We start from the raw sequence: 11,991 nt of genomic DNA on the forward strand, positions 1-11,991 counted from the left end.
TTTTTGAGAATAAATAATTTTATAAATAATAATATTAGTAATTTTTATCAAAAGATAGTTAAGTAAAAGTATCATATAAATATCATCCATATTTTCATTCGCTCCTCCTCTACTGGATTGAAGAGGAAACAATTTCTATTCATCCTTTTATATTTTACTAAATATATAAGAGGATGGACAGGAGATTCATTTGTCCTCTCCTTCATCCATCCTCTTGTTGGATGTGCATCTATAAAAAGGCGGCTAATGAGTACATAGGTTGACAAATTGGGGCATCATTTCCAAATGTATTTATTTTTTGTATTCTCATCTCCTCATCTTAGCAGAGAGAGAGGGGGGGGGAGATTCCAAATTTAAAATCCTGCTATCAAGATGGCACAAGGTTAACCTGTCTAGAGAGGATTGGGATAATAACTATAAATTTATGTAATTTGTAAAGTCCTGATTAAAACACAATAGAACGTGCAAGCGCCATGCCGACATGAAAAATTTTTGATATCTTAATGGAACGTGGCAGCCCACTTATTCTTTCGAATCCATCCTATACACTTGGCTGCTAGAAAAAGCATCACTGATGTTGATGTTAGGGGAAGATGTATATCAAGCGAAGACAGAAGACATACATAGTTGTCCGCATAAAAACTTGCGCAGCTTACCTATCGCAAAATACCATTTGGAAATGAACAATTGATACCATTGTGCTGTCACCAAATCTCCCGAGATCTTATCTACGCGTCCTTGTCACGGACAGTCGCCTCAATAAATCCTAAAAGAAGGGCAATGTAATAATTTTCCCTCTCCAAGTTTTTTTTTTTTTTTTTTTGGTACCGGCGGGTGATCACACACCCGTCTCTTTTTGAAAGGCCGTTACTTTAATGGCCGGTAGCCGGCCATACGCCACCTGCTGACCATCAGGTGCTGACCCCCCCCCCCCCCCCCCCCCCGGCCCCTCCCCATCTCTCTCCCCGGCAAAGAAGAAGAAGAGATGAGCTTCCAAGATCTCGAGGGGGCCTCCAAGCCCTCCATGGCTCCCAAGACTGGTATCTCGGCCGTGGCCGCCGGAATATTCCAGCTCAACACTGCAGTCGCCGGATTCCGGCGTCTCGTCGACGCCATCGGAACCTCCAAGAACACATCGGAGCACCGCCAAGCCCTGTATACTCTCTCTCTCTCTCTCTCTGCTTTCATGTCCTCCATTTTCTTAACATATCGACGTTCGCCGACGGTTTTCTGTGATTCAATGCAGGCAAGACGCGAGGAGGCGAATTGGGCAGTTGGTGAAGGAGACCTCTACCAAGCTCAAATCCCTCACCGATGCCAACCGCGACGAAAATGTTATTATATAATTAGAATTCTTGCTCCTGCTGTTAGTAATTTTCCTTTGAATTGATATGAATTGTGGGTTAATGGCAGCCAAGCAAGAGGGCAGAGGAGGCGAAGCTGGCGAGAGATTTCCAGGCAGCGATTCATGACTTCCAGAAGGCCCAGAAGCTTGCGGAAGACCGGGAGGCAGCCTACGCCCCTTCCCCTTCTCGGTGTCCTTTGCCCACGAGGTATCTTTCTCTTTCTTCATGACTTTTTGATTCTTCTGAAAATTTTATCTGTTGTCATTTGAGTTCACTTGGAGGAGTAGTAGTTGATTTGATGGATTTGGATTTGATAGCTCAGGAGCAGAAGAGAATGTGAAAGAGGATGGAGATGAAGAGGGCCGGCTACTTCTTTGGGAGCAGAAGAGGTGAGCCTTTTGACTGTTTGGTGTTTGGTTAATCGATATCGTAGAGCAGTGGAATGACTTGTTGGTCCATGAGTTGCGAAATTGATAAGCATTTACTATTTTTTCTTTCTTTGAAAATTTATGGAATGTAAAGCAGCAGCTAAAAATGAAATAGATACTCTTGAGAGCATGAAACATTGGATTGCTTGTGATTCCGTTATGAGAACTGATGTAGCAAGCATTTTCTCACTGCCTGAACAAATTTTTCTACTGAGTATAGTATGAGGCTTTTAAATTGGGCTGTATCTCTGTCAGATATCCTGTACACGAGGTAGAGATTTCCTCCAGTATAATGGATTTTCAGTTCCGCCATATTTACAGTTCTGCATTCCAAGAGTTGTGCACATGCAATGCATGTGAGCGATGCTGTGGATGGCTGTGATCCTAGTTGAGCTAACCAACTGTAAAAGAATGTAAAAAATGCTGGAACTATGATCCACAAAAGAGGCTCGGACTCTTGATTCTTGAGAAGAATAATTTGGGATTACATAAAGGTGGAGTCATGCTTAGGGTGGAATTGTACCCTGGGCTACGAAAAGATTCACAGTACCCCGACAATCTTGGGACATTGCAGGACCAACAGAAAATCTGTCCCTCTTACTTGTCCCTTCCTATCGCCTCTTGTACTTGACCATATAGAAGACCATATTCTTCATATATGCACAGATGCTGTGTAGATAACATAGTAGAGTATTTTGAGCCCCAAACAGATCTCCAATAACTCTTGAATATGTTGTTTTGAGTTATTTATCTCTTTGTTACAGCGTGCTGAGGTGTAAACATAGCATAGAACTTTTAGAAGGTTCATAAGCAATTTACACATGATTTTAGCTTGTACATTAAATATTTCTAGAAGCTTTCTGACTGCTGGTTTCTTAAATGGAGGTGATCCTCTTAATGAATGTTCTTGGGGCATTCATTCACATTTCCCATTTACATATCTCTTTTACAGTTACTTTTTTGATAGTTGTCTAACTTCTATTTGTTTTTTCCCCTATGAGTGTAACCACTCTTGGTTAATTTCACTTGATGCATGCCCATTTGCCCAAGAGGAAGCAAATGACACCAATATAGAAAGAACACGAGATCAAAAGAAAAACATTTTGCTATTTGAAATGATTTTTAAAAACTTTAATTTGGAACAAGATTTTTAAATCTCACTCCTAGATCACGGTACTGGTTAGGAACCAACTTGGGATGGTACCATACTGATCCTTATGATGGATTTATGTCCTGGTAATTCACTGGGGCACCATTTTTTTTATTTTGTTTATCATTTTGGTTATTTCTAATAGTTGTTTAAGGTTTTTAAAGGGTGATTTGTATTATAATTTAAAATTAGGACAGTCTTTTGAGGTAATAGGTTTCTTATGGTTCCATTAAAACTATCATGTTTCTTTTGACCATTTGCTTTGCAAGTTAGGGGAGGAAAAAAAGAAGGGAAGAAAGAGAGGAAGAAGGTAGAGAGCAGGCATATCCAGCTTCTATTACTCATATTTGTCCTATCCAATTCAGATTAAAATGTAGCAGTATCCTCTTGTTGTCTTCCAGCTCATTTTTTGTTTGTTTCCATATTTTGTGAAGTCAAAAAGGAATAGTATCGGTTCCATTGTTCCAGATATTACCTCAATAATGTTGCTTAGTTCCAAACGATGGCATAAAGAAATCCTAAGAGCCTTTAGACAATCATTAGGAACAACAAATAATGGAAAAAAAAGAAAGACAAAAAAAATGGCATCCTAACGTATTAATGGGATGCCAACTTGTCGGAAGTATCAGGGCAGTGTGTATTGCCGATCCGAATCACCATCCTCATTCATACCATGTGATACCAACTGAGAAAACCTGTCTTTGATGTTCCAAGGCCCCAGACCCATCCTAGGAACCAGTATCTTACCAGTATGACACGGGGCAGCTGAGACAGATTGGGATTTTTGTCGATATTCTGAAAACACCATTAACCCTTCTATAATATTTGAGGTCCTTAAGAGTGCATATTGATATGTCCTTAGGAAGGTTTCTGAACTATCCAGAAAGTAGCTGGGACTAATGCATGATGATTTTTCTTTAGTCCTGCATGTTAATCCTGATATTTTTGAACTTCCCCTCTAGAATCATCAATTCATGCTTTATTCTTTTATTTCCAGACAATTCTAAGACTACCCTCTATAAAGATCTTTTACAAAATGTGCAATATGTTTATAGTGCTATGTATCCAGAAAATCACACTAAAATGGCCTTGAAAAACAAGAATGAACACTTTGTCCTTGCCCCAGTTAGTATGCATCTCAGCATTTTTGGTTAATTATCTGCATTTAAAGCATATTTGAGACATAACAAAAACTAAGATAACCTACCATCTTTCTCTTACATCAGTTTGCATTGATCATTTGTTTACATGGCATTTGTCCTTAAAGTTTGAAACTGTTTGTTTGGCCATAGTGTTTGCAATATTTTCTCGACCTAGAGGAAGAAAATCCTCTATATAGCTTTATACTGCATCCTATTTTAAACTTTCTGTCTGAGCTATATGAGATGAGAACCCACAAACGAAATTGCAGAATACTTGTCAAGTGAATAGCTACATAACTACCATTACAAACTAATATAAAAATTATAACAGATTTTTAAAATGTTCTGCTGTCATTTAATGTTAGACATGCGTAGCAGGTTTGTTATGTTTTTTCATGCACATTAAATATCTAAGCCTCTTCTTTAAGGATTTTGAAGTTTGATTTAAACAAGTTTATTGATTTACTGTTTGCATCTACTGAAGAGAAAGGCATTAGCAGCATCAATGCGAGCTTGAAATCCACACTCTTGAAACTAAAGAGAAAAGGGGCATTATTAGTAATGCTGATAATAGGCATGGAAACTATATTTCATCTTGGGTGAAACTTTGGTTGATTAATGTACATTTCCTATGCAGGTCATTTGTCTCTTGTATCCTTACCTGTTCAGACACTGATAAGAGACTGCTTCTGTAAATTTCCCCCTGATATCTTTGTGTCAGCAGAAAAAAGCAAGCTGATTGATACTCAGAAAGATCAGCCTGATCTCTGTGTCAGCAGAAGACAGAAAGCTGATTGATACTTAGAAACATCAGCCTGCTAGGTTATATCCACTGCATAGAAGATGCTTTAAGGAGTTAGGCTTGATGGGATATCTGAACTCATTCAGAGTTGAGTTCTTCCCACAAAACATGATTTGTGTTGTGACTTCTTGTTTCACAATATGCAGACAAGAGATACTATCATTGGACAATGAAATAGCATTCAATGAAGCCGTGATAGAGGAAAAGGATCAAGGAATAAAAGCAATAAACTATGATGTAGAACAAGTAAATGAAATATATCGAGACCTTGCTGTCCTACTTCATGGCCAGCGTGTTACTATAGGTAAAATAGGAAGAGCCAACAAACATTTCTTTTTTGAAGTTATGAACAAATATTCCTTTGAAGACTGATCATACTTGGCTAAACTTTTGGCAGATGACATTGATAAACACATGGAGGAGACATCTGCTTCAACAGCCCAAGCTAAAACTGAACTCCGCAAGGCTCCCAAAAATACTAGGTCTAGATCTTTGTGGGTAAGTCTCAGTAATCTGCTAAGCCAACTTTGAATAACCTAACTCAACAAAGGCTGCCCCATTTCAACACAGACTGTAATCCCTAACTGCGTTCAGTACATATATTGGAGAACTAACTCCATTCAGTATATATATTGGGGAACCAACATCACAGAACCCAGATTCCAGACTAATTTATGAAGATAATACTTTTCTAATTCTATAAAGTAGTATTGGAAGTATCGGAAGGAATTTGGAAAATATTATCAAAATTAAGAAGAATGTATAATGTGTCATATGGTGACAATGTGACAATGTAACAAAATAAGAAACACACAACAATTTACAACATATTTGCAAAAAGTATTATGATTTATTTGTAAATGTCATAAAAAAACTTTTTGTTTAGTTGGGATACAAAAGAAGAGGTGTAACTTTCATGTGAAATTTTCTCTCTTGTAATAAAAAGAGATGAATTTCTCTCATAAACTTTTGATGGCAAAAATCCTCAAGAAAACTTTAATAATTAAAATTGTCATGACTCATCAGCAAATTAGCAAAATTAGTAAGGGACAGTTAAAATTTAGAAATATATACCATAACAACAGGAAGGTGCCAACTAGCTAATATATGGTTACAAAAGATCTGGGTTTCATCCTGTTCTCAACTGCATAATCTTCCCAACTAAGCTTCACACACACACACACACACACACACACACACACACACGTACGTGCGCCCGTGCGCGCGCGCACACACACAGAGCATAGCACCAACACAAGCTTCATGCTATCTGTTTGGGATGTTGAGATATATTGCATTCTGTGGATACATTAACATGATTATGTTGCATACTTAAATAGAATAATTAACTTCTATTTTCACAACCTTAAAAATCAAACTATCTACTTGGCATGCACAGAGCACAGCATGGATATAAGCTTCATCTTTGTGCGATCTTTTTGGGATGTCAAGTGCTATACATTGCATTCAGCGAATACCTTAACATGATTATTTTACATACTTCTTAGTTAAATAGATAATTAACTTCCATTCTCATGACCTCAAATATCGATATATCCACTAGGCAAAAACATGTGCACACGGCACTACAGAGATTAGCTTTGGGCTATTGGTTTGGGATCTTCCGAGGTATTTTGCATTCAGTAAACACATTAACATGATTATGTTTCATACTTCCTGTTTAAGTATATAATTAACTTTGACTCTCATGACCTCAAAGATCAGATGCTCAACACACACACACAGAGCACAGCACATACGTAAGCTTCATGCTGTCTGTTTGGGATGTTAAGTAGTACATTGCATTCAGTGAATACCATAACATGATTATCTTGCATACTTATTTAAATAGATAATTAGCTTCCATTCTTATGACCTCAAAGATCAATCTGTGTACCTGACATGCACATGCACGCGCGCGCGCGTACACAGAGAGAGAAAGAGAGAGAGAGAGAGATTTGGGATGTCAAGTTATATATTGCATTCAGTGAATACCTTAACATGATTGTGTATCAAAGCAAATTCAGCATCAATAAAAGAGACATGTTTAAGAAACTTGCATACTTCTACCTGAACAGATAATTAATTCCATCTCATGACCTTAAAGATCTTGCTATTGGCTCTAGGTTTTTTGGTAAATGAAAGAGAAATGAAAGAGAAAATACAGGACAGGCAGGCAGGCATGCAAAGACTGCATGCAGGCAGATAAGCTTCATGCTATTTGTTTGGGATGATGTTAAGTGGTATGTTGCATTCGCCAAGTATTTAACATGATTAAGTATCAAAGCAAATTCAGCATGATTAACAGAGAGATGTTTAAGAAACGTGCATAGTTGTTTAAATAGATAATTTACTTACAATCATGACCCCAAAGATCTATCTAGTTAAGGGTCAAAAAAGAAAAATGTAGGAAAAAAACATACTTGATAGCCTTTTTTATCTTTGTACTTAGCTGCCATGAGTTCTCTCACTTTTCAGATAACCATTTTGCTGCCTTCTTGATGAGTTTTGTTCTGTTCTTTTCAACAGTGTTGTTGGGCGTTGGTAATCTTCGTCATAGTACTGGTTATCCTTCTTCTTGTCCTCATCATGTACCAATAAGTTGCCTTGCAAGAATGATTTCTTTGCTGTATTTTGGTATAATAACTGGATACTACAAGCACATTATTTGTACATATTAATGGATAAACTTTACCTACGTCAATGCATCTATCATGACTGAAAATTTTGGAGCAATGTAAAATGTGTTGTATATGGACTAACATTTTCTCCTTCCCTGTGGCATATTGATCTTGGCCATGACATGATTTCTAATTGAAACTTCCACTAGAGAGGATGCTCAGATCAATTTTGCAGTTACAACAGCAAGGCAAATTGGTGTAGGATCTGGAATCCTGGATTGGGTTGATCTAAACTAGACTTTTAACCAAATTTACATTTGTGTTAGAGTGGTTGGACGTGAATTGAAACTGGGACGGGCTTTCTACAAGATCCAACTTGATTTTATGTTGATTTGACATAGCGTACAATACTTAGACGTGGCCACCTATTTTATATGTTTTATGTAAAACAAATGAATTAACTTTTTCTTAAGGCCAAGGACCCTGATAGTAGTGAACAAAACCTAAGTTTACTCGTGGGACCAAAATCTAACTTGACCTAATCTATCTATCATGCTTCCGATCTGAGTTTATAAGTCGAGAATCATGACAATCGTTGTATACTTATGAAGGACTTTCCTCATAAGCATACAAGGTATTTTAAACATATATCAAAATCATATTAATTAAAATACTAAAATCAAAATTTAGATTTATTAACTAATCTAAATAGTATTCAAATTCAAATGTCTTACATCAAATTAAATTTCATTAAAAATAATAAAAATAGATCTAAGTTCAACGAAGTTGATAGTGCTAATCTCACTTGTAAAACTCTCCCAAATGATATCCATATTCTTCATCAATTATCTGAATCTAAAAAATAAAAAAGAAAGATGATAAGCTTAATAGTCGAGTAAGTAATAAATATTTCAACTAGATATTTCAGATATTGTTATAAGATATAATATTCAAAATCAATGTCATGAATAAATCAAATATTTTCAATATTTATATGGATGCATAATTATAAATTTGATTCGAATAAAAATATATATAACTCAACAACCTGAACTACGACCACACTTAATCCTATGGTGGGGTCACAACAGAAATAGTGAGTGCAAACAGAATACTAATGCATAATCTCCATTGGTATAATATAGAATTTAATACACAATCCCCATTAGCAGGATCCAGAATCTAATACACAATCTGTAAGATGTATATTCTAAAAAGTCAATATGACAAGATACATTATATTAGTTCTATGATATATATTTATACTTAAACACTGAATTATCAATAAAGAATAATTTTTCTTATTCATTCTTATTTATGTGTCCAAGAATCATCCTAGAAATTAATAAATTAAAAGATACATATTCTCAAGAGTTGAGACTTAGAGACATGTTTGATTAATTTCTAAATTGCTCCCGATAGATGGATCATCATGGAGACGGTGACTGATCCGTTTAGATCGACGTACAGATCACTTCTTTCAAGATAGATGAGTCTCTAGTCTACAGTATGGAGACATTGAGCGAGAATATGGGTGGTTGTTAGAGAACATCGATATTGAGCATGACCAAACCAGAGATCACATGGATATCTATTCAACAATGATCGTCTCGATGCTGTAATTGTGAGAAATTCAGTGCAGGGGTAAAATAATAATTTTAATTTTTTTTAAAAAATATGAATTTATCCTATACTAGGATCTAAATATGATATATAGCATGCATGCATTTAAATTTAAAATTCAAATTCGAATAGTAAACACTTTACTATAATGTATTCAGAACACAATACTTTTGTGCGGGTAGTAGATCGCCGCAATCTGATCACCGTCATGAGAGTCTGATCGTCGCGATGCAGCCACACAGCGTGTCTGACCTTTACGGATCGTCTACACGAAGCTCCCGATCTGATTGACTCCTCACGAGTGCTAGCTCGTTGTAGAGCTCTTTTGACGGCCGATGCTGATCGAACTCCTTCGATCGATGTCTGTCGATTCTTCGGACGCTCCGGATCATCAACAGACGTGCTTGAGAGGATGTTGAAGATCTTCCTAAAATTTTGTGGGCTCACGACACTCGTAGCTCACTTTCTCACTTCTCGAACCCCAGGCTAAAACTCTAGGGAACTCACCGGAAACCTTGCACCCACTTTTCTTTCTTTTTCTCTTGGAAGGATATGGACTTCCTTCTCATGCACAAGACTTCTCACGCCCCAAAATTTTTCTCCAAAAATCTTCTTCTTGTACGCCCCACTCTTCTCCTCCTTTTATAACAACGTCAAACGTCTTATCCAAAGAAAAGATAAAGATGAGTAATTGCACATTTGAATTCAAATCAAATTTTGAATTCAAATGGACACCAACTCATCCCTTATCCACTAAAGGCGTGAGGCATGGCTTAAATTATGCATGGAGTGATTTCATGAGAAACCTTTTCTCATGTAATAAATGGGGCGTAAAAAAGGGATAAGGTGCAAAGATTGATTGCCCATTCAAATTCAAACTTTATTTTGAATTTGAATGGCCAACCAATCATTCTTATTGTTATAGCCCAAACCCATTACAGCCCATCAAAGCCCAAAACGAAAAAAAAAAAAAAAAAAAAACAGAGGAATTTAAAAATCGAGAAGAAGACTCCCGATGGGAGTCTCCTTCTCCGGCGAAACCCAAGGAAATCGGGACTCCTAGGACCCCTCGGAGTCCTAGGATCCTCTATAAGTAGACCCCTCCCCTTTGAGACCCAAGATCGGCCTCCTCCCTCTCTCTTTTCTCTGATTTTCCCGAAGAAGAGCCGCCGGCACAGTTGGGTTCTCGCCGTGTTTTCTCTCCGACGAGGTCCCAAGAAGCCGAGGTAAGTTCTTCCCTTTCTTCCTCCCTTCCTTCCTCTTTCCCCCGTGCGTTTGGGCGCGGTGGCCGGCGACGAGCGTCGTCGATTTTTGGTCGGGAACAGACTCTGTTTTTGGCTTATTTTTCCTTGAAAATCTCCGGCGCCGGCGATCGGAATTGACCGCCGGCCCTGTTCCCTCCGTGACCGGGGGAGATGGCCCGTCGGCCGCCGGCCTCCGCCGTGGCAGCCGCGGCCCAAACGGCCGATTAAGGCCTGAGGACAAGAGTCCTCTGTTCCGGCGTGGGAAGAAGAAGAAGAAGAAGAAGAAGAAGAAGAAGAAGAAGAAAAAGAAAAGAAAAGAAGAAGAAAGAAAAAAAAAAAAAAAAAGAAAGAGAAGGGGCGGAGAGAAAGAAACTCTCTCTCTCTCTTTGCTCTCTCTCTCTTTCTCTCTCTAGATCATAGGATTTATGAAATTAAAAAAATTAGCAAAAAAAAAAAATAAAAATAAAAATAAAAATAAAACTTAGGGTGTCCGTGGGTTAATTCGAAAATCGGGATGCTGTCGACGAATTGATCCTAGTAGAAATATTAGATTTTAGTAATTTAGTTATTTTTAATTCGATAAAATTTTGATTTAAAATATGATATTTGACGTATCAGGTTCTGAGAAGGATTTTCGAGATCCCTAGAATTTCTAGTTTGGACTTTCTTTTAAGGTAAGTAGTATTTACTTTTACTGAATTTATCTGGTAAATTATGAATTAAATAAATTTATGCATGCTTGCAATTGAAATTATTTATTGAAATAATTATTGAAATTATTTATGATTGAAGTTAATTGTAGAAATTATTTATGATTGAAATTATTTGTTGAATAATTATTATGATGATATATGATCTCAAAGAATGTTATGATTGATTTGACTTGAATATCAATTAATTTTATTATTCTTGAAAATAATATATGAATTGGAAGAAAATATGAAATTGACAACCTGACTGTGTTGAGGACCCCGCCAATGGGGGCATATACGTTGGCAATTGACTGTCCTGAGGATTTACGTCGCCAGTAAGACCAGCGACATGTCGCCAGATAGACCAGCGACAAAACGCCAGTTAGACCAGCGGTTCCAAAGGACTTGGCTGCCAGATGATTCGCAGCCCACCGCAAGCAGATACGCGGTATTATGACCCTGCCACAGGGATAATGTGGTCATAGTCATGGTTGGTAAGAAGAATTTAAGAAATTGATGAATTTAAGAAGAAAAGCATAATTGGAAATTATGATGAATTGACTTTTATATATGATTGACAGTATGATTATGATTTCATGAAATTACATATTAATTTGTGATGCATAGTATTATTTGCCTGATTATTCAATTAAAGGTATACACTGCTTACTGGGCTATTTAGCTCATGATAAGTTTTATGTTTTTCTTACAGATCCAGAAAATTAGCATGATGCGGGATTTCGGTTGGGAGAGCGATTAGAGATGGAGTTAACTCATTGATTTAGGATTTATCTCAGAATTGATTCAAGACCTTTAGTTTTGTTTTTAGTATTGATTTTGTCAGACAGTTACTTTCTTTTGAACACTTAGTTTTGATTTGTTATTTGAACCAAGGTTTGATTATTGAATAAAGAAAATTTTATTTAACTATTTGTGAAGATAT

The 11,991-nt window shown here is 36.9% G+C and overlaps 1 protein-coding gene across 4 annotated transcripts; it reads left to right on the plus strand.

Annotated features, from left to right (window-relative positions):
• Positions 1–914: 914 nt before the first annotated feature.
• On the plus strand, positions 915–7,593 carry LOC105034564 (syntaxin-22). Of its 4 annotated transcripts, none has more exons than XM_073250478.1 (8): positions 917–1,155; positions 1,247–1,334; positions 1,414–1,553; positions 1,664–1,735; positions 5,015–5,172; positions 5,266–5,366; positions 6,433–6,497; positions 7,398–7,593. In XM_073250478.1, exons 1-8 carry the CDS (start codon positions 986–988, stop codon positions 7,414–7,416), a joined length of 813 nt encoding a protein of 270 aa, XP_073106579.1. In that variant the 5' UTR covers positions 917–985; the 3' UTR covers positions 7,417–7,593. The 4 variants fall into 4 exon arrangements, 3 of the variants coding, with proteins under 3 accessions (XP_073106580.1, XP_073106579.1, XP_010908075.2); XR_003799128.2 differs by lacking the exon at positions 6,433–6,497 and adding an exon at positions 6,995–7,111 and having other exon boundaries at positions 918–1,155; XM_010909773.3 differs by lacking the exon at positions 6,433–6,497 and having other exon boundaries at positions 918–1,155.
• Positions 7,594–11,991: the final 4,398 nt, after the last annotated feature.

Source organism: Elaeis guineensis, unplaced genomic scaffold (genome assembly GCF_000442705.2).
Source record: "Elaeis guineensis isolate ETL-2024a unplaced genomic scaffold, EG11 Super_Scaffold_1000033, whole genome shotgun sequence".
NCBI lineage: Eukaryota > Viridiplantae > Streptophyta > Magnoliopsida > Arecales > Arecaceae > Elaeis > Elaeis guineensis.